This window comes from Monodelphis domestica, chromosome 8, assembly GCF_027887165.1.
Source record: "Monodelphis domestica isolate mMonDom1 chromosome 8, mMonDom1.pri, whole genome shotgun sequence".
Classification (NCBI taxonomy): Eukaryota; Metazoa; Chordata; class Mammalia; order Didelphimorphia; family Didelphidae; genus Monodelphis; species Monodelphis domestica.
The window spans coordinates 92,050,886-92,072,974 of NC_077234.1; the positions used below are offsets into that span (position 1 = coordinate 92,050,886).

Below are 22,089 nucleotides of genomic sequence, written 5' to 3' on the forward strand. Positions count from 1 at the left end.
TAATGTCATGAATTCCTATGAAGCTGCCCAATTATTGGTTCCTGCTGTTGCTGTGCGGTAACTCATATCTTCCTGTGGTTTTAACCTATATATGCTTTGTCTGAATCCAATAAACTTTGTCGCTATGCATTTCATATAGTGTCCATTCGTTACTCTTCATCTTTGTTACCCCAAGTAAGGTCACACAGGGCTGGCCGACCCTGGAGATGAGCCTTACAAAAATTCTCTCTGGTACCTTCTTCCTCAGATCCAAGAAGAGAAAAAGAAGTGACTCAAACAGTTTCTGAGCCAACTTATTCAAACTGCCTCTCCTAGGCCACATTCTTCTTTGGAATTTCCTTTGATGGACAGATCTTCAAGCTTCCATTCATTGCATCTGCTTTGCAAGTTTTTCTGTAGCAATAATTCCTTACACAAGACATTACATCAGAACATTTTTTTGAATGTTGAATGATTAATTATATTCATCAGAACTTACCACACAACAAAACTACACAATAGTTTTAAAAATGAATAATTTTTGGAGAGATCAGGGAATGAGTTGGAAGGAACTTTAGGACTCTAGTCTAGTCTCATTTTACAGATGAAGATGTGGCACAGAGAAGTTAATTTGCCTATGATTAAATTAGTGTCGTTTTTTAATTTCTGGGCTTCTCTATTAATTATACTGTCTGCATATCTCTTCTCTCATCTGGTTTGAAAACATACCCAAATTTTTATTTTTTGAAATTCACAATGTGAGTTGTTACTGAGTCTGTAAGCCCTGCAACATGTGGATTTTCCAACAAATTTAATTTTAAAAATTTGAACTGCTTTCATCCTAATTCTGGGGCACAGGAAGGACCCAGACCCAGCTATCTATGACTACTTTAATCCACATAAGGGGTGAGATTGTGCTTCTGCTTTGGAAATAAATGTATTTGCTTTTAGGAAACTCAAACTATACAGGTAGCCTCAGTAAAGTTGTTTCTGTGACTCATCTAGAAGACTGGGTAGATTACATGGAGAAAGCTGGGTGGATCAAATGATGGGATCATTCTTGGCAGTGGATCATTCTCCTCTACCCCTGGATTGAATTTGATTTTCCATTCATGATTCTCCAAAAAGCAGAGGAATAGTAGGACAAAAGGGACTGTGTCTTGATTATGTTTTCTATGCAGACTTCCTGTCATTAGGTAAGCAGCTTGGAAGATCCAAGGACAAGCCAGTGAAGCCAATCTGTCCAATAAAGAATGGACCCCATAGTCTGTATCGCCCTAAGGCCTATAACAATTAGGAACAACTAAAGAATAATTTTCCTGATCTTGATGAAATGGATACAAGACTTGTTCTCTTCCTTTGCCTGAGATGTTTCTCCTCCTCCATTCTCTTTAGGAGCTTGGAGTATGGTGCTGAGGAGTGGGGGGCATCCTAGTGGGGCAACTTTCCCCATTTGCACAGATCTGAGAGGGAGAGAAGGGAAGTGAAAGATGAAGGGAAATTGCACCTTTCATTTCCTCCTCTACTATATGACTGTTGTGACTATAACAGCTGGGGGAGCGGGGAGGAGAAGGGATTAAGGGATGGTGAAGTGGAGGGAGAGAGAGATGACCAGTGGTGAGTGAAAGTCTGTTTAGCTCTCCCTCTCCCACACTAAATGTACTAGAAGGGTATCTCTGTGATAAATTTGAGCAAGGATGGAAAGAGACAAGAGGCTCCTGTGGGTTGAGGAATGGACTTTCCCCCAGGGCTTTGCTAGTGCCTGGGGCCCACAAAACCTCCTCTGAGCACAGACCTGTGGGGGAAAAGCTGAATGGCTGCCAGCTCTGGATTTTGCTCTGACCAAAGCTTGTGTAGACAGCCTTTCCCAATTCCCTCTTGGTTTCCTTTTATTCTTCTTTCTATTCTCTAGAGACAACCTTAATCTGATTGCGATTTACTCAGAAGGGGTGGTTTATTGATCAAGGAAACAAGGGAGGGGTAGGAATGAGGGATTAGGAAACCCTAAGAGAGTTTGTGCCCTCTCTGCTAAGCCAAGCCAAATGGCTGTGGCTTCTATGGTCTTTTCTACCTTTTCTCTAATCTCTCTACTAGACTACACTAAAGCAGGTCCCTAGTGTCTTTCTTGGGAGGGCACAGGTTAGGACAGGTCTTGGGGGTGACCTCCAGGAGGCTTTGGGGTTGGTCGCCCCTCAGCAGCAGATGATGGTATCTCTGCTCCTTTGGTCGATGCTCCAGTGATTTCAGGAACCTGTTTCTTCAGTGCAAGGGGAAATTGAGGCAAATCTCAGGTATCACAGGTTTTGGGGTTCCAAACTCAGGTCTTCCACTCCCATCTCCCTCAGAATCCAGAGAACAAAAGATCCCCTTCCTTTGTTCTATTTCCCACAAGCCTCCTGCTCCTCACAACTGTCACTCCTGTCCCTGCTTCCAACATTCCAAATGGTCCCTTTCTGTGCCAAGCTCATTCCTACACTGTGTATAGGTAATCAAGGAAAAAGATACAAAAAACTGGAATATCCTAAAGAGATGAAGTTCAGAGACAAAAAAAACTTCTATTCAGTGATTTCATACTTCATTTCACCTCTGAGGGCAGGCCTTGGGATGACCTGAGAAGGCAACAGTTGTTGCCACTATTCCAAAGCTAGCAGACAGCCTGTGCTCCTGTAAAAAATTGCAAGAAGCCTGGGATTCTCTGCAGGCAGCATCTGTTGTCTGCTGAAGGGCTTTAAGAAATGGCTTAGAGTCGATGTAATTGTTGTCAGTCACAGACACTAAGCCAGTTCTTAAAGCCCAACAGAAGACAACAGATGCTTCCTGATGAGAAATAACTAAATTTTAAAAACACATTTGAGGTTTTCAGGCAACACGTTCTGTACATGTCTTAGAGAGAGGAGACTCAGAGTACTCCCGGCGCCCTCTTCCAAAGTTGCCATGAGAGCGTCTGGCTGTGCCCAGCTCTCATTGCAGTCACTGTGGAGCTCGTAGCTCTTGAGGCAATGAGGTTCCTATGGAAAAAAGGAGTCCTGGGAAGCTTTTTCCTAACCCTGTTTTTCCTGACCCATTCATGAACGAGACAGGACATATTTATTATGATAAATACACTTAAATTATGTCCATTAAAAAACCCAAACCCTTATCTTCAATAGAACTTGAGGATTGCTGACTGTTCTGCTGTCATGGATCCCTTGGGTGTCAGTCCCAGATCCAGACCCAGACCCATGGAAGTCCAGGAGGTTTTAAATACATAAAATAATAGGAATACCACAAGGGAAACCAACTGAAATAGTTACTGAAACAGTTTTAAAACAAATCCATAGATGAGACTCAGAGCCCCTGCTCTAGAGACTATAAGCACCTCAGAGAGTAAGAACAATGCTATGTAAGTGTCCATTATTTTTACCGTTTATCTTTTAAACAAATCTAGCAGTTTATGTAAAGGCTCCTCTTAATGTGTGTTAAACCTGGAACATATACAAAGGGAAACCCAAGTTGAAGGCATAAACTCAATTCAATAAATTTATTCAGGGCCCACAGATGGAAGCCTTATAATTTGCAAAGATAAAAAAGTATAATTAATTAGCTGTTGGAAAAAGAAATAAACTGCATATTTGTTTATATAAATATAAGTGAATCGTTTAATGTCAGGCTCAGATTGATATAGAATAGTTATCAGGAGACAATGAAAAAATATAAACATTTCCCCTTCTACTTAAAATCGCTTTGTGCCGAGATGGATTGGCCACTAGTTCTGCACCAGGAGGCCAAAAGGCTCGAGAGACCAGCAGAAAACCGTGTCGTTGGAGAGAACCAAGGAGCCAAGAACAGGAGGAAACAGACCAATGCTATGTTGGGAGATTGAGAGGAATTAATCACAGTGTGAACAAAATACATAACTAAAAGGGCATGAGAAAGCAACCGAATTCCTGCTTCCGAAGTTTCCAGGACTCGTGATAGCACTTCGAGCCATTTGGAAAGGATGCTAGAGCAGTGCCCCCTTTGGAAAGAGTGGTTCAAAAGTAATTTCCAGTGCAACAACTGTATTTTCAAGTATGGCTCTGGCACATGTACTTAGACAATGTAGAGAAAAAGCAGCAAAGAGGTCAAGTAAATAGGACATAAGAGAGATTTGGCATCTCTAGAATTCCCAGCCTCCATCTTCTTCATCACGAAGATTACAGTTAGGCTCAGTCCAGGTGGATACTGGGGGCACTGCCACTGGCCATTTGCCATAGGTCGGAGGCAGCAATGAAAGTATTGAATCCTGGGTTTGTTCTTTTATCTGTTAAAAAGAGCAAAAAAAAAAAAACTATTTGGTACAAATAGTTGTCAGAATATAGAAGAAATTCTGTCAGAAATAACAATGCAATTTTTTTGCCTGCACAATGATTTTACAAACTATTTAATGGCATTGACACCAAAACTGCTTCGATTCTGGTATTCTAATATGGGAGGAAGGAATGTGCCAGAGCGACACAGAAGCACGAGTTCCCAGGATAACTTGGGTCTCAACGGTTTCAAGACTCTCCTACTTAAGAGAAATTCTATTTTGGTCAGTAAGTGCTTAAAAAGGCACTAAATGTTATTTGAAGATACACATACATGACTGTAATTTGTGTATATGTATAGGTGTGTGCCTTTTCCCCCCTGTAACTTCAATACCCAGCAAAAACTTTTTAATAAACTTGAATGGTCAAGCCAAAGATTATTTAATAGCATTAACTTGTTCTTGCCCTTCTGCACTCATTGATTGTTTATGATGCCATCTCTACCAATAAACCAACTCACCTGTCTGAAAAAAGCATGAGAGAGCAAAGTGCTTGCTGACGGTCTGGAAGAGAGAAAAAAAATAATTAGTAAAAAGGGATGAAGCTTTCAGTAAGACATGAATTCTGAGTATAAAAAACATCAATATTTAGAACTAAAGTTTTCTAGGTTAAAAAAAAATCTTTGGGGGGTGAGGGTAGGGGAAGCAAGTGGCTCAGTGGGATTGAGAGCCAGGCCTAGAGATGCAAGTCCTGAGTTCAAATCCAGCTGTAGACACTTCCTAGCTATGTGACCTCGAGCATGTCACAACCTTCACTGCCCATTTCTTACTGCTCTTCTGCTTTGGAACCAATACTTGGGATTGATTTTAAGATAAAAGGTAAGAGTTAAAAAAAAATTTTTTTTAAATCACTATATGATTTCAAGAGAAGAAAAATCCACATTGGCACAAATACAGCTTTTTCTCCCTAAAGCTGGTCTGTAGCAAGCTCAGGAGCAGAGGCAGTCACAGCCTTCCTGGCCTCAGAGAATCACAGGGCCTGAGGGTAGAGTGCTGGAAGGGGCCTACGAGATGGTTTTCATTTTACAGATGAGGAAACTGAGGCTCAGAAAGGCAATGACCTGCCTGAATCTTCTTGCCTTTGAGGCCAAAATAGGGGAAAAAGCAGCCAAGTTAGTCACATATACAGAACACGGAGGGCCTGGGTATCTCCAGGATTCCTGCCCCCAATGCTGCTGGGCAGCACCAGGCATAAACTGCTGAATTTAGAGTAGGAAAAGCTAAGTTCAATCCCGCCTCAGACTCTTCCTCGCTAGGTGACCTTGGACAGGTCCTCCCAGGGCAGGCAGTGCCTTGTGCACATACACACACGTGTGTGCACTTTGCACATACATGTTGCTGCTGGCCTGGGAGGTTTTCGACTTGTTGTGGGGGATGTCAATGGCGCTCACGGGCTTCTGCAAATACCATTCTGGTATCTGGGGGAGGTCAGGAAATGCATAAGAGGCTCCTCTAGGGGCCTGGGAGGGGAGGAGGTTCTGAATGAGGGCAATGACTGTGGAAGGGGATGAAAAATGGGAATTGTTCTGGGATTTTTAGGGCAAGGGGGCGAGAGCAGGAGCCTCGGGACGCGGGTGCCCGGGATCCTTCTCAGACACATGAGAGTGTGCAAGGGAGCCAGTCTGGGGAAAAAGTAGAGATTTGCTTTGAGACAAGGAGTGTGAGGATCCAGGGGGAGGTCTGGGCCAGAGACACAAATTGGGAGTCATTGCTGGAGGAGGTGGTAACTGAAACTGCAAAAGAGGAGAACAGAATAAAAAGCATAAAACAGAAGAGATTTGCCATTTGAAGAGGAAACCTACCCAAAGGGATGCCAGGGAGAGTCTGCTGCTACTATTCGGGTGCTTTCTAAATGTCCTATTGGAGAGAGAAGAGAATCTACCTAATAAGAAAGGCGCCAACTTGAAGACTATCATGTGAAAGTCCTGCAATGACAAAAGTTCCTGCATTGCAGTAACTGACTAATAAAACTGGGAAAGGAGCCTGTAGCTGTGAAAACCGTCTTGCCTAGAGGAGAGGGTCCTCGGAACAATAACACGAGCATCCTGGTTTCCTTCGAAAGTATCAGCCCTCTAGGGGTAATGAGGCCGCACCAGGCTGACTAATGCCATCTTGGTGGCCATTCACCAAGGACCCAATGTTGACTCATCATTTAATGTGAGGATAACTTTGTCTTCAAGGGAGACCACAGCAGCCAAGGCAAACACAGACATGAGTCTATTTGGGAATTCTATTCCCATTGTAAATTAGTGGACTGGCATTCTCGTTTCAATAAATCATGAATTTCTCTGAGTGTGGCTCTTTCCTCCAGAGTCTAATCATCTCTTCAAATATTTGAAGCTTAGATCCTAGAGCTATGGAGACCCAGCAAGTTACCTCGGTGAAGCCCTGACATCAGCTGGAGGAATTCTCAGTATCTCCTGGGGTGTCAGGGATTCTTCCAGCCACGAAGGATGAGAGTGGGTGGGGAAGTGGAAGAATGAAACTGAAAGGAGATCTCTCCAAGGGCTTATTACTTTAATTTCCAAATAACATTAGATTTAAACATGAAACTCAGGGATTAAAAAATGACAATGAAAAGATATAGTCCACCACCCCCCCACCTGCCCTTCTGGAATTGTGATTATGTTAGTAAAAAAAATAAATGAATAACACCACCATCATCATTACAGAACACCTTGTATTCCTTCAAAACACTTTAACAAATTCTTCCCCCTTTATTACAAGTCACCTGGGGAAGGAAACTGGCAGGCAGACTTAATTATCTCCATTTTACAACTGAGGAAACTGAGGTGTTAGTGAAGGGAAGTGATCGGCTTCAGGTCACATATAGCTGCTAAGTAGCAAAGCCTGAGCTTGAACTCGGGTTCTATGCCTCCTAGTCCAGTAGCTGGACAATGATTTGGTTTCAAAAGGTTTTGTGTCTATACTAGAATTCTGATTGCTTAGATACAAAAATTTATATTTAATTAAATCAAAAATTTGGTCTTCTCAGAATAAGGAATCTAAGCTCTTCTGAAAGGCAAGACTATCCAGATTTAGGTAAAACCAGGATCTTTTCTCTAACTTTTAGATGCAATCATTATTACCTTTTTTCAGGGTCTTGTTGCAAACATAATTCAACCAAACTTTGGAAAGCAGGAGAAAAAGTTTTTGAGGATGGAGTCTGCAGTCTGTCACTAGTCACAGTGTGTGTGAGGCTAGAAACCAGCACACTTTCTCCAATTCCAGAGTCTACACCAGAGCGAGAGTTTTTTGACCTGGATTCTGCTTGAAGGGATGCGTTTCTCTCTAATAGGCAGGAGGGAGAACCTTTCAGTTTTTGTAATAGCATCTAGGAAAAAGAAAATATTCACTTGGGTAAAATTCTTTACAAATAAGCAGTTTCATTTCTGTGGAATTGCAGAATCAGCCTTAGGCTATTTTTTTGTTTCTCCTCCCTTCCTTCCTTCATTATTCAGCTCCCCTCTCTCTCTTTCTTAGACCACAGAAAATATCATCTGGCAAAATATCCTGATTTTTTCATGTTTCCACCTGTCAATACATTCTCTGGAGGTGAACATTCTCAAGTTACTCTTCAAATATTAAATCTGTAGCTGTATTTAATGTTCTCTTGGCTCTACTCATTTCACTCTTCAATCTCTCTTGTAGTTCTAAGTTTTTTTAAAAAATCTGATCATCATTTCTTATGGTGTAGTAATATTCCATTACAATCATGTACCACAATTTGTTTAGCCATGGCTCAATGGACAGATACCCCAAACTTGGGCTACTTAAAAAAATATACGTAACAGAAATTATCTGGAGCAGAGGGCATCTCATGAAGAAAGAGTAGTTTTGAAAAGAGTTTAATAATGTTTACCTGTGTACGGTGCATGTCTTGGAAAGGTACATGCCCATTGGCTAATTCACATGCTGTAATGCCAACACTGTAAATATCTGACTTCACATTATAACCATACAGATCCTGTAGAACAAAAGGAACATGAAGTCAATAATTTAGGAATAACTAAATGTATTATCTATAAGAAAAAGTAAAAAAAAAAGATAAAACAAAAACACATAAAAATAAAGCTTTGTTGAATCAGAGTATACTCAAGTGATAATATAAAATATTTTAAGGATATTTCATTAAAAAACAAAACAAAACAAACAAACAAACAAAAAAACAGGGGGCAGCTGGGTAGCTTAGTGGATTAAGAGCCAGGCCTAGAGATGGGTCCTAGGTTCAAATCTGGCCCCAGGCACTTCCCAGCTGTGTGACCCTGGGCAAGTCACTTAACCCTGTTTGCCTCAGCTTTCTCATCTATCAAATGAGCCAGGGAAGGAAATGACAAAATCACTCCAGTATCTTTGCTAAAAACAAACAAAAAAAACAAAACAAAGTCATAAAGAATCAGACACCAATGAAAATGATTAAATGACAAGATTTAAAAACATTATTATATAATACAACTACTTTTTAAAAAGGAAAAATGGCAGCTGATCTAGTTTACAAGAGTATAATTTTCCTCTGTACAAACTAAGATATTAAAAGAAACATGGATAGTGAATGTGAAGTAGTTATTGCTGACCTGTCTTAGAAGTTCTGGGCTCAGCCATGGATGAACTGATGTACTGAACTGGGGAAAATCATACACAGCCTTGGATCTTTGACCGTGGTTAACCAAGCTGTAGAGACGGGACAGACCAGAAAGAGATACAAGGCCATCTCCAGAAATCAAGATGTGACTGGCTTTAATACTCCTAGAACAAATTGCATCAACATTAAATATAAAGAAATTGCCACAGAGAATAAAAAGCAGTTACTATATCTTAAATATAATTTTAAAAGTACCTCTTATTTGGATTCTAGTTTATATTTTTGCTAATTTATCCACAGTGATTATGTGGATAAAAGCTCCAATCAAAACTGATATTGTTAAATACTTAATTCTCCAGGAAATTACATATTAGTCAGTAAAAGTTACTTATATGTGCTGAGAAATTAAAGTCTATAGGAAATTGTATTATGATGCTACAAACATAAATGACAAATTATTTCTAAATCTTCCACTTAGTATATTAAAAAAGTCACATATATTCAAAGCAAAAAGTTTGAAATTGATAAATTTTTATAAAACCAAAAAGTGAAGTAAAATTACTGCTTTGGCTGTTTAGGATATTAGTGAAAATACTTTAGGGAAAAAAAAGAATAAAAAAAAGTCTGTGCCTAAATAAAATAGTATTTGTGGCAATTGAGTTTCAAAACAAAATATTACAATTTTTACATGTAATTAAAGCCCCCTCTTTTCTAAGTCAAAGAAGATCATCTTGTATAAAACCTTTCCTTAACAGATAAATCAATCAAAAAACCATTTATTAAATGCTTAGGCACTATGTAAGGCACTAGAGATACAAAAAACAAAAATGAAACAATTCCTACCCTCGAGGACCTTACATTTTACCTGGAGATAATATGTAGGTAAATAAGTATATACAAAATAAATACAAGATAATTTTTTGGGGTTGGGAGATGGGTATTATCAGTTAGGAAGTCAGGAAGAGCTTCATATAAGAAAATACCATTTGAGTGGTGTTTTGAAGGAAACCAAGAAGGATTCTAAGAGGCAGAGGTGAGGAATTAGGCCATTCCAGGAATGGGGGAAAACCAGTGCAAAGGCCTGGAGATAGGAGATAGGGTGTCATGTAATTTGGATGGACCATAAAGTGAAGTGAGGATGACTTTAAAATTTAAAAAGGTTGGGAAGGTAGCTTGGGGTCAGGTTGGGAAGGTCTTTCAAAGCTAATAGAGAAGCTCCTATTTAATCCTAGAGGCTACAAGCCCTGTGGTTTACCAAACAGTAGAGGAAGACCAAGGTCAGACCAGTGGTTTAGGACAATCTCTCTGGAAGCTATAGAAAGGATGAATTAGAAATGAGGGGCAAGGGGGCCAATTAAAAGGTGATTACAGTATTCTAGGCAAAACATCCCTGAATGGAAGGATGTTTTATGTAATAATACAGATATAATCCAGATCAATTCGCTTACCATCTCTGAGAGGGAGGAGGGAGACAATTTGGATCCTACAATTTTGGAAAATATATGCTGAAAATTATTAATACATGTAATTGGGAAAATAAAATATTTTTAAATTAAAAAAAACGATGAGGGCCTGAACTGGAGTTGAGGCTATGAAAATAGAGAAGTAAAAAAATACAAAAGATATTATAGAGGCAGAAAGGACAAGGTTTGGAAAACGCTTGCCTATGTGGAGTGAGGAAGAGTGAGACTTAAAAGGGTAAACTCAGGATTGTTCACCAGGGTGACTTTAAGGACTGATGAAAGAAATAAGGAAGCATTGAAGGGAGATATTTTGGGGGAGTGAAAATTGATGAGTTTAATTTTATACAAGTTGTTTCAAAGACACAGCCAGAAATACAGGCAGCTGGAGATGTCCAGGTAGAGTTGAGGAGAAAGAAAAAGGCTGGATATATAAATCTGTGAGTCATCGGCATACACGTAATTAAGTCCATAGGAAGTAATGCGATCACCCAGTCAGTATCTACCAAGAATACAAAAGGGCCAGCACAGAGCCATAGGTACTTTCACATTAAGGGGTGTAATATGGAATACATCTAAGAACCAAGAAAGAACAGTGTCCTGAAAACCCAATGAGGAGAGAAGAGTGATTCTCAGTCACTCTGATTCTGTTATTGGATATGACTTCTTGCAACTTTATTCCTACTTATCTTGGGTATCAATTCCCCATTGGCCATGTTTGCCAGTCTTTTTTTGGCAGAGAAAACAAAAGCCAAGGAAGTTGAGCATTCTTACCTTCTCTTTGTGGCCTAATATCCCATCCAACCCAAACAATAAAAGTCCTAGGCCAGCACTGGAAAAACTTTTAGAGATCACGTGCCCAAACTACACCTTCAAGCTGCCTGTGAGCCTCCCACATTATTACCCCAGAAAACAGAGGGAGGAAGTGCTCCCCCTTTGGCATGCATGCTCTGCCTTCACCAAAAATGGTGCTAGTCCCTTCTCTGATCCCTTTCTCTCCCCCAATAATGCTTTGAAAACATGTCCCTTTGGTTCCAGCTTTCTTTGTCTTAGTATTCACTGCTGAAGCGCTCCTGACACTCATCCCAGTGTTTATAGTCTGTGCCACACACCTGGAATCTTTTTATTATTCTCTTTCTTTCCTCCCATCTTCTGTAATTTTTTTTTAAATAAACCCTTACCTTCTGTCTTGGAGTCAATACTATGTATTGGCTCCAAGGAAGAAGAGTGATAAGGGCTAGGCAATGGGGGTCAAGTGACTTGCCCAGGGTCACACAGCTAGGAAGTGTCTGAGGCCAGATTTGAACCTAGAACCTCCTGTCTCTAGGCCTGGCTCTCAATCCACTGAGCTACCCAGCTGCCCCCATGTAATTTTTTTTAAAGTCCACATTGGTTGGTGATTTCCACAGATACCACCTTAGCCCTTTATTTTACTTCCTCACCAGGAATATTTCTTTTTATGTCTTCAGAATTTCATTCCTGGGAGTTTCCTGTCTTTCCTGGGCTCACTTCTCTAACAGAATTTTAAAATATTCAATTCCATCTCAATATTCCTTTGAAACTCTTTGAAATCTACACTATTAAAACCCTGGAAATATGTAAGAGTGTTCCAGGCATGGTGAGGATGGGCTACTGCAAAAGCCTGAAGTCAGGATATGGGATGTGCTGTTGGGGAATAATGAGGGGCCAGTGACCCTAAATTACAGAATACAATTGTAAGGTATAAAAAGACTGGAAAGGTGAGTGTGGCAGAGGCAGAGGGAGGCCTGTTATCAAAGGTTCCAAGCATATTTTATCCTGGAGGTGACAGGGAGACACTGGAGTTTACTGACTGGGAGAAAAGGAGAACTATTGTTTGTATGGGGCTGTTGAGTTGAATTTATTTAAGGCAGCAAGGTACTCTCTCCACCTTCTTATTCAACTTGAACTTAAATTCTCTTTAACCAGTTTTAAAATATTTATTTCCCAGTCTGAAGCACATTCTCAAAGGCAGAAAAAGCAGAAGGAAAATAATAATCGAGTACTTCTGTCTTCTTCTTCCTCTTCTTTGCTTTGTTATCACCATCTCATCCACTCCTAAGTATAGTCTTAGTTTATCTTTGATCTTCCCCCTTTCCATGGCCTGATTCCTGTTGGCACTGGCTTTTGTCCTCTTGGCATGATCTTACACTGCTATTCTTTTATGGCAGTCTTCAGTTATAACCTGGCTTTTATATTCTGACCATATCTTTTAAAAATCTAAGTTGGTTGATATAAAACTATATCGGTCATTTCTCCTTTCCATAGGCTACAGAATCACTTGTTTTTCACCAGACTATTGTTCTTGAAAATGGATCACCCATCTAGACCTTTCTCAAATATAATTTAGGTTACTGGAGTCTTTCTTTCCTTCCATTCGACTCTCTGAAATCTATTCTCAAAATCTAGAGTTCATTTCAGCACTGTTGTTCCCTATACTGCTCTTGCTGTCTTTTGAAGAAAAAATGATCAACTCTCCCCAAAAAAGAATTTTTTAGTCATTTTGCATTTAGAATAGCACACTAGCAGATATCTGGACATTTTAAGGATCGCCTTACAATAAATATCAGATCTTCATAAGAGTATATCATCTATTTCCTCCTTTTAGTCAAATAGAACATCTAATACATTACAATTCTTTGCTTCTCTTCCTACAGTTCTCCACCATGTTTATCCATTCTGTTTTGTAGATTTCTTCAAAGGCCTGTATTGTTTCCATATGCAATATTATTCCTTATCTAATCTAGTAGGATTATAGAATTTCATACTGACAAGGTCCTTGGGAAGCATCAGATCCAACTCCTTTATTTTACTGAAATCAGGCCAGGAGATGAAAGATGAGGCAAAGGAGATGAGAAATGAGGTAAAGAGAATGAAAGCTGACCTCCAAAGAAAATCAGACCAGAAGGAGAAGGATGACCAAAAATCCAGGGATGAAATCCAGTCTTTAAGAACCAGAATACAAAAACTAGAATCAAGTGACCTCACAAGGCAGCAGGACACAATAAAACAAAACCAAAAGAATGAAAAAAATTGAGGAAAATATGAAGCATCTCAATCACAAAACAGAGGATTTAGAAAATTGTTCAAGGAGAGACAATTTAAGAATCATTAGTCTACCAAAAGACCATAACAAAAGAAAAAGCCTGGACATAATACTACAGGAAATTATTCAGGAAAACTGCCCTGATATTCTGCAACAAGAGGGAAAAGTGGAGATTGAAAGAATCCACAGATCACCTCCTGTTCTTAATCCCCAAATGACAACACCCAGAAATGTTATAGCCAAACTCAAGAACTATCAGACCAAAGAAAAGATATTTCAAGCTGCCAAGAAAAAGTCATTCAGATACCACAGAACCACAGTGAGAATAACGCAGGATCTGGCTATATCCACACTGAAAAACCGAAAGGCATGGAATATGATATTCCAGAAAGCAAGGGAACTAGGTCTACAACCAAGAATCAATTACCCAGCAAAACTGACTATATTCTTACAGGGGAAAGTATGCTCATTCAACAAAATAAAAGAATTTCAAGAATTTGTAAAGAAAAGACCAGACCTGAACAGAAAATTCGATGCCCAAGCACAGTACTCAAGAGAATCATCAAAAGGTAATTAAAAAAAGCGGGGAAAAAGGAAAACAAAACAAAACAAACAACCCTTCCCCCTTTTTTTAAGAGATTCAATAAGTTAAAATGTTATGTATCCCTATAAGAAAAGAGGTCATTGATAACTCTTAAAAACTGTTGTTATCACCTGGGCAGCTAGAAGGATTACACTTAGAGGGAACAGTGACAAAATGTATAGGATGAAAGGACAAGACAGAAATAGGTATATAGATATATGCATGCATAACTACATATACATATGTACATATATATATATACATAAAATGAGCTAAAAAAGAGGTTAATATTAAAAGAAATGGGAAAAGAAACAAATGGGGGTAAATTTATATATCACAGTGTTATTAAATTTTTCAAAGTTGATTATCTTTACAATATTGCTTTTACTGTGTAAATTCTTCTAATCTTGCTCACTTCACTTTGCTTCAGTTCATACAAGTCTTCCCAGGTTTTTATCAAACCATTTCTTCATTGTTTTGTATAGAACAATAATGTTCCATTAAATTCACATGTAATAAATTATTTAGCCTTTACCCAATGATGGGTATCCTCCACTAGCTCCCAATTCTGTACCATCAAAAACCAGCTGCTATACATATTTTTTATCAAATAGATCTTTCTTCTCTTTATTTGATCTCCTTAGGGGAAAAGCTACAGTAGCACTCAATGCATAGGTTTTAGTATAAAATAGAGAACCATCCATATATCAATATATTGATCATCCATTGCATCTTTGGATCCCTTCCTCCCCCTTTTCCCATTTACCTGGTCTCCAGCCCCTCCTTTCTATTCTCATTTTCTCCATCCAAAAGGCTTTACTAGTGGTTTATCTCCTAAGTTTTCTGTAAAATACAAATGAGTAAAAATACCTGTGAATACAGCCATTTTGGTGCAGATAGTTTAACCCTCTCACTGCTCCGAAGAGAATGTTTCCTATTAAAGTTTCACTCATTCCTTCAGGAAAGTGAGTCCTCAAGAGTTGGCTTGCAGAACCTGAAAGAAGCCCCCCCAGATCTTTATTTAGGTCAACATTTGAAAGTGGGTTTTTTTTTTCTTTCATATCAGCCATAAAAAGCTTTGCTATTCTTCGGGACCCAGATCTTCCTACTCAAAGTAAAATTATTTTTATTTTTGAATAATCTTTTATTACTGATATACCAGTGAATGAGCAGGCAAACAATCAACATTATTGGAAAAGGGTATGATTCTTTTGTCCAGAGCCAATATAGAATTTTAGCCCTCTTTAAAGAAAAAGAAAAACCTCTATAGTTTCTGACTAGATTTCAACCTAATTCTCCCTAATAAAGCATTTTTGTTCAAAGGATCTAGTAAAGATGAAGAGACATTATGGGTATCAAACAAACAAAAAAGGCCAACTCCATTGTGACTACAAAAGAGTACATGCTAAATCATAAATGGGGCAGTTACGTGGCACAATGGATAGAGTGCTAGGCCTAGGGTCAGGAAGACTCATTTTCCTAAGTTCAAATCTGGCCTCAGATGCTTACTAGCTATGTGACCCTGGGCAAATCACTTAGTGCTATTTGCTTTAGTTTTGTTATCTGTAAAATGAGCTGGAGAAGGAAATGGTAAACCACTCCAGTATATTTGCCAAGAAAACCCCAAATGGGAACATAAAGAGTTGGACATAACTGAAAAACAACTGAACAACAAAAGTCACAACTACAAAATGCTTCTTACTCTTAAATAATTAAAAGAGTTGGGTGTCACTAATGCCATCTTTGGTTCTCTCATCTCACTATCCTTACCATAAGCCATAAATGGAGAAATAACCCAAAGCCAGCTGCCAGTTGTGAACACTGTCCAGTATGTTGTAATGTTTGGGTGCCGGAAAAAGTGAGAGAGTATCACTTCTTTCTAGGAGATTAAATAAGAAATAAGACAAAAAAGATACAAAGAATTTAAAATTTGGAAAGTTTACTATTAATGGTTCTGTAAGAGAAATGATCCCATTCCCATAGTAGAATACTATTAAAAATTTACTGATACTCAATATAGTTTTGCTGACAAGTAAGAAACACTCCACTTTTTGTTTTTATTATTTTCTTATACATAATTTGTACTTGTACTTAGTGTGAGTACAAGAACTTGGGAAAACCTGGATTCCTATCCTTCCTCTGACACATAATGGCTAGGTGAACTTGGGCAAATTAATCAACCACTTGATGACCAGACTATAAGTTGGAAAGCTCAAGGAAATGGGACTTTCCTCAGTTGGAGTTCTCAAAACTACAAATCACTGGTCTGAACACTTCCCCCCCATCAAAAAAAAAAAGGTTACTTGTAATGATCTCTTTAGACCTTATGATATGTGTATATGATATGATATGATATGATAAGTGTATCAGCCTTGAAATTTGGTGTTTTACCTGCAAAGCCTCCAAATGTTCTTCAGAGCAATTTTCCAGGTCTGTAATTTTTATAGTTACTAATGTTCCACTGGGAGTATGCCGTGCGAGGTAGACCGAAGTTAAATTGTCAAATCCTTTTCCTGTAATCATATATAATAACTGAGGTTTTGAAATTCATTTAATGAAAAAATTATAAGGTGTTTTCTAAAGCCCATTTCCTTTAACACTCTTGATCAAATGACCTCATCTAAAATTGCTAAGGTCTACTTCCCCTGCTTCACCTGACAACTAAAAAAATTCTTTGCTGCAGATTACATTGTCAAACTCAAATGACATATGATTCAAAATGAGAAACTTTTGTGGACCAATTCCTTAATGATTTGTCAAAAAAATACTGGAGTTCTGAGAAAAATGAAGAAAAGATATCTTTCTTCATTATGGAGGTAGGATACTACAGATATAAAATATTATATATTCTTTCAGATCAGGTCACTGTATTGGTTTTTTCTTTTCTTTTTTTTTCTTTTTCTTTTTAGTCATTGTTAAAAGGGAAGGCTTGGGGGCAGCTAGATGGTTCAAGGTATAGAAAGCCAGAGCTAGAGACAGGTGATCCTGGGTTCAAATCTGGGTTCAAATCTGGCTTCAGACACTTCTAGCTGTTTGACCTGTTTAAGTCCTTTACCTCAATTACCTAGACTTTATTACTCTTCTGCCTTGGAACCAATACTTAATATCAATTCTAAGCCAGAAAGTAAGAGTTTAAAAAAAAGAAAAAGAGAAGGCTTACTGGTTAGGAAAAAAGGAAGAGTATATTTGGAAAAGATTGTGATGCAAAAATAAAATATGCTGAATACAGTTTTTGCCATAAAAATAGTTGTTTCTTAGGTGACATCCTAAAAGTAGAAAATATGTTTTCCTGTGTTTTAGGGAAGGATTAACCTGCTAAGGGGAAATCTTAGTGACTGCAGAATGACAACTGCTCTATAATTTATAATACTGGAGCTGCCCAAAATACTGAGAAGTTAAAGTGACTGGATCATTGTCAGCCAGCCAGCATGTAATTTGACTAGGTCTTCCTGGCTTTGGGACTAGCTCTATTTACTGTGCCACAGTTGCATTTAAAACATGGCTCCTCTTTTTTCAAACATATCTTATACTATTTCCTTTCATATAACCTATGCTCCTGCCAAATCATTATTATTTTGGTTTTTTTAATCATTGTGTACTATTCTTTACAACTCCCCTCTACAGCCCTAACTGCAGAAATTACAGCCATTACTTAAAGTTCAGCTTAAAATGCTACATGTTCTATGAAGTCTTCCATGATACCTTCTGCCTTTGAACTCTGTTAGCACTTTTCACCTCTCAAATTTATCTGGATGCTTTACTATGTATATTTCTTAATTAACACACCCCCATTTTCATCTTTGTGTCTCCCTAGGCATCAAGTGTAATGAATAATGCCTAGCAGGCACTCAATACATTCTCCTTAACAATTGAATAGATAAATTCACTGAGATTGAAGATTATTACCTATTTCTACTTGGAGTTCATAGTGAGAAACATTGGAAGAGCATAATGGTGTTTCCCTGCTTCCAGGAGAGGAAGGTATCCAAGAGAAGGTTGGCTCATCTACCTAAACAAAAAAGATTTTTAAAAAATGATAAACTGATTTGGTTCTTTATTTATGTCATTGAGGTGTATTAAAACACACATTTGATTATATAAGGCATAAAGAATTTGGCTTCAGAGTAAAAGTACTCTAAGTGTATTCTGAAAGAGTAGGAAGCTATCAGCTTTCTATAAATCAATAACTATCAACAAAGGTTAGGAAGTCAACACATTAGAGAGGAATAGTTCTTTTCAATTTACAAAAAACTATTTCCAGAGGAAACCAAAGGTTGTCAGTTGACATTAGATACTCCAGACTTCAAAAGAATTGCCACACCAGGCCCAGAAATGGGAGGTCCTGGGTTCAAATCTGACCTCAGACACTTTCTGGTTGTGTGACCCTGGGCAAGTCACTTAACCCCCATTGCTTAGCTCTTACTGCTCTTCTGCCTTGGAACTAATACTTAGTGTTAATTCTAAGACAGAAGGTAAAAGTTAAAAAAACACAAAGTCAGCAAGCATTGTTAGACATAAATATCAGACTCAGATAACCAGGGAAGATAGAATCTTCCTTGAATTTGTATCTAGTATGTGTCAAGTTATCAGCGAAGGCTAAACAAGCCCTCCATCCCCACACACATCTATGAGTTCATAGGAGAATAAACAACTATAAGGAAAATCATGAAGATTTTTAAGTCTAGAGTAGGAAACAGACAACCTTGGGGAAATGGATTTTTTTCTAATCTTCCCAAAGATCAGAATTCAATTCTTCAGCATTTATTCTGTCAAGTCTTCTCCAGAAATAATGATGATATAAGAGAACTTAAGCTCAACACAAAGGAGGTATTCAGGCAGTGCTATAAGAAGTTTTAGGGAGAGTGAGAGCACTTTTCCTTGGCAGAAGGGGAGGGTCAGAGAATGCTTCATGGAAGAAGAGGGGGGCAAAGGAGGGTCTATCTAACTGAGACCTTCAAGGAGAGAAGAGGTCTCTGCAAACTGGAATGGGGGAGGGCAGGATGGAGAATAATCCAGTTTGGCTAAAATGAAGACTATTTGAGGGGTAACAGTACGAGATAAGATTCAACAAGTAGGTTAGAGTCAGAGTTTGGGGAGTGGGTTAGGATGCCAGAGCCAGGAGTTGATGTTTAATGGGCAATGGCAAGGCACTGAAGGCTTTTGAATAAAGGAGTAGCACAATCAGGGCACTACCTTAAGAATAACTACACCATTCTTATGCTCAGGATGAACTGGAAAGAGGATTGACTGAAGGAAAAAAAATTAACTGAAAGGATATTGCAATAGTTTAGGTGAATAAAAGGATGAGGGCCTAAACTAGAAGAGTTGTAGTAGAAAGGATGAGATGGACTAAGAGACATTGAAATGATATAACTTGGTAACTAACTAACTGGTTTGGGGATTGAGAGAACTGAATAAGAGAGTAGAGTCAAAGATGACAGATTATAAATCTGGGCCACTGGAAAGATGCTATCAACAGAAACAGAGAAATTAAAGAAATGGGCAGGTTTAGAAGATAAGATAATGAGTTCAATATTGCAGAAGTTCAACCTGATATTAGTAGAATGTCAAAGGGGAGATGACAGAGAGGCAACTGAAAATTTGGGCCCAGACCTCTGAGGAGAGGTTAGGGGGAGGGAGAGATTTTGGAATCATGAGTAAAGAGACATTAACCAAATCTATCAGAATGGAAGAGATCACTAAGGAAGGAGGTATAACAAATGAGAACAGAGGCAAGGAGTGCATCTTGGTAGATGTCACAAGAGGTTAATGGAGGACAAGAAGTAGTCAGAGGGGTAGAAAAAGAACCAGGAGAATACACTATCATGGAATCCAAGGAAGAGAAAGGTAGCAAGTCAGAGAGGTGATTAAATATCACAGCGAGATCAAGAAAGATGAGCAAAGAAAAAAGAAAGATTTTGAGAAGGTAACAGGGACTTGACTCTGAATATTTTTTCAATGAAGTAAGGGGCAGGTAGGTGGTTCAGGGAGAGAGGAGGTCCCTGACTCAGTGCTATGTGCATAAACATGAAGTATAAGTCTCATCTTTACAACATGTTGTAATTTCATTAATCTGGGTTCTTTAAAGTAAACAACTGTAAAAAAGTAAAAAACTGAGAAGTTTTTTTTGGGGAAAAAAAGTTGTGTGAACCTGGGCAAGTCACCAATTGCCTAACCCTTACCCCTTTCTGCCTTGGAACTTATACTTAGTACTAATTCTAAGATAGAAGGTGAGGGGGTTTTTCTTGGAAAAAAAAAAAAATATATATATATATATATAATGTCTCAAAATAAAAAAATAAAAAAGATAGGATCCTAACAAAGAATATAAGTATATCTTATGAAGGAATGAAAAATGTGTTAGTAGATTTTATTACCTGTTCAAGAGGTTTAAATGTTATATTTTGAGGGGTGAGAATGGGGAAGAAAATAGGTGATGAGTCAAGTGAAGGGAAAAAAATAGCCAAGCCAAATTTGAACCCAGGACCTCCTGTCTCTAGGCCTGGCTCTCAATCCACTGAGCCACCCAGCTGCCCACTATTTTTCCTCATTTTAAAAAAATGTATGATAAGAACAGCTGAAAGTAATCCTCATATCCCCAATCCATCTCATCACAGTGACTATTCAAACCTTCTTGTCTTTAAAGCTTCAAGCCTCCATGGCAACCCTCCACCAGCCTCTCAAAATAAGGACCTCACCTTATATTTTACTAAAAACATTTAGGACATCCACTGGGAGATCCTCCTTTTATCCTTCATTTTTTTTTAAACCCTTACCTTCTGTCTTGGAGTCAATACTGTGTATTGTCTCCAAGGCAGAACAGTGGTAAGGGCTAGGCAATGGGGGTCAAGTGACTTGCCCAGGGTCACACAGCTGGGAAGTGTCTGAGGCCAGATTTGAACCTAGGACCTCCCATCTCTAGGCCTGGCTCTCAATTCACTGAGCCACCCAGCTGCCCCCGATCCTTCATTTTTCATTCTCTCTTTGCCAGCTTTCCTCCACCATCTCTTCCTTCACTGCAAACTCTGAAGTGCCTTCTTTACACCATGGTCACCTTCTCTCAATGTTCTCCATTCCCACACCTACCACCCAGTCCCACCTTCTCCTGGACCTATGGTTAGTGTACAGAACTCCAAATGATGAAATACCTTCTACCAATGTAGTTATACAACTTCTAATCCTAAAGAATTCCACAGGGGCACTGAGATATTGAATTAATTGTCCAGGGGAATAAAGTCAGTATATCTACAAGGAGGATCTTGAACCCAGGTTTTCCTGGCTACAAGGTCAGTCTTCTATCTCTCTTGCTATTCAAGGCTGGTAAAGAATATTCCTCACAACCATCTGGTGATGTTCAGTGAAAAAAACCATGGAACTTAAAGTAAGACAACCTTGATTTGAATTCCAACTCTACCACTTGGCACTTGTATGACCTGGTACAAGTCATTTAAACCTCTCTGAGTTTCATTTTCTCATTAGAAAAATGAAAGACTTGAACAGATGGCCTCTAAGGACCTTTCCAGCTAGACACTGATGATCTTGTGAAGTCAGGAGTCTCAGTATACAACCTCTTGTGAAATAAGCATTGGGTTCTCTCCCAGCCAGGCATGGTGTCCTTGGAAAACTCTACTACATTGATTGTCCTGAGCTCCAGGAACTCTGAGGGATTTCTATGATGTGTAGGTAAGTCCCTTTTGGCCCAGGCTCTCCACTGCCTGTGTCTATATGATTCTCTCCAGATAATTTATGACTCTGAAGCTGGAGACTGGGGTCCTGGGGCTCGCTTGACGTCAACCTTAGTGCCGGCTCCTTAGCTTCATAACAAGTTGGCAGTGAAGAGGCATACACAGCAGATATCAACATGTGGAGTGAGCACTTGTCACCGGGTTTCTGAGAGATAAAAATACCCTCCAGGCATTCTATTTCCTTCAGTACCCCAAGGCTCAAGAGGTTGGGTGGTAATGAATATTCTGGAGTTGGGGAAACTGTCTCCCTAGATCATTCAATGGATCAGAACTAATCCTCTTGTACTATCTTTTCTAATAACTCTAAAGACCAAATGCAAAAAGCACTTAGAATATAAATTTTGGACAT

General features: G+C 38.8%; 1 protein-coding gene across 7 annotated transcripts in view; it reads right to left on the reverse strand.

The window, feature by feature from the left end:
• Window positions 1–3,471: 3,471 nt before the first annotated feature.
• The window catches only part of STRADB (STE20 related adaptor beta), a 31,642-nt gene continuing 13,024 nt past the window's right edge, over window positions 3,472–22,089 (reverse strand). For 4 of the 7 annotated variants that reach the window (XM_007501611.3, XM_007501609.3, XM_056807174.1 and 1 more), the window contains 10 exons: window positions 17,902–18,004; window positions 16,387–16,508; window positions 15,766–15,874; window positions 14,866–14,989; window positions 8,881–9,052; window positions 8,169–8,273; window positions 7,396–7,640; window positions 6,109–6,163; window positions 4,768–4,810; window positions 3,472–4,261 (listed from right to left, as the gene is read on the reverse strand). In XM_007501611.3, coding sequence (XP_007501673.1) covers window positions 4,167–4,261; window positions 4,768–4,810; window positions 6,109–6,163; window positions 7,396–7,640; window positions 8,169–8,273; window positions 8,881–9,052; window positions 14,866–14,989; window positions 15,766–15,874; window positions 16,387–16,508; window positions 17,902–18,004 — 1,173 coding nt within the window. In that variant the 3' untranslated portion in view covers window positions 3,472–4,166. The remainder of the gene's footprint in view (window positions 4,262–4,767; window positions 4,811–6,108; window positions 6,164–7,395; window positions 7,641–8,168; window positions 8,274–8,880; window positions 9,053–14,865; window positions 14,990–15,765; window positions 15,875–16,386; window positions 16,509–17,901; window positions 18,005–22,089) is intronic. The other 3 variants (XM_056807176.1, XM_001364620.5, XM_056807175.1) reach the window with 1 other exon arrangement.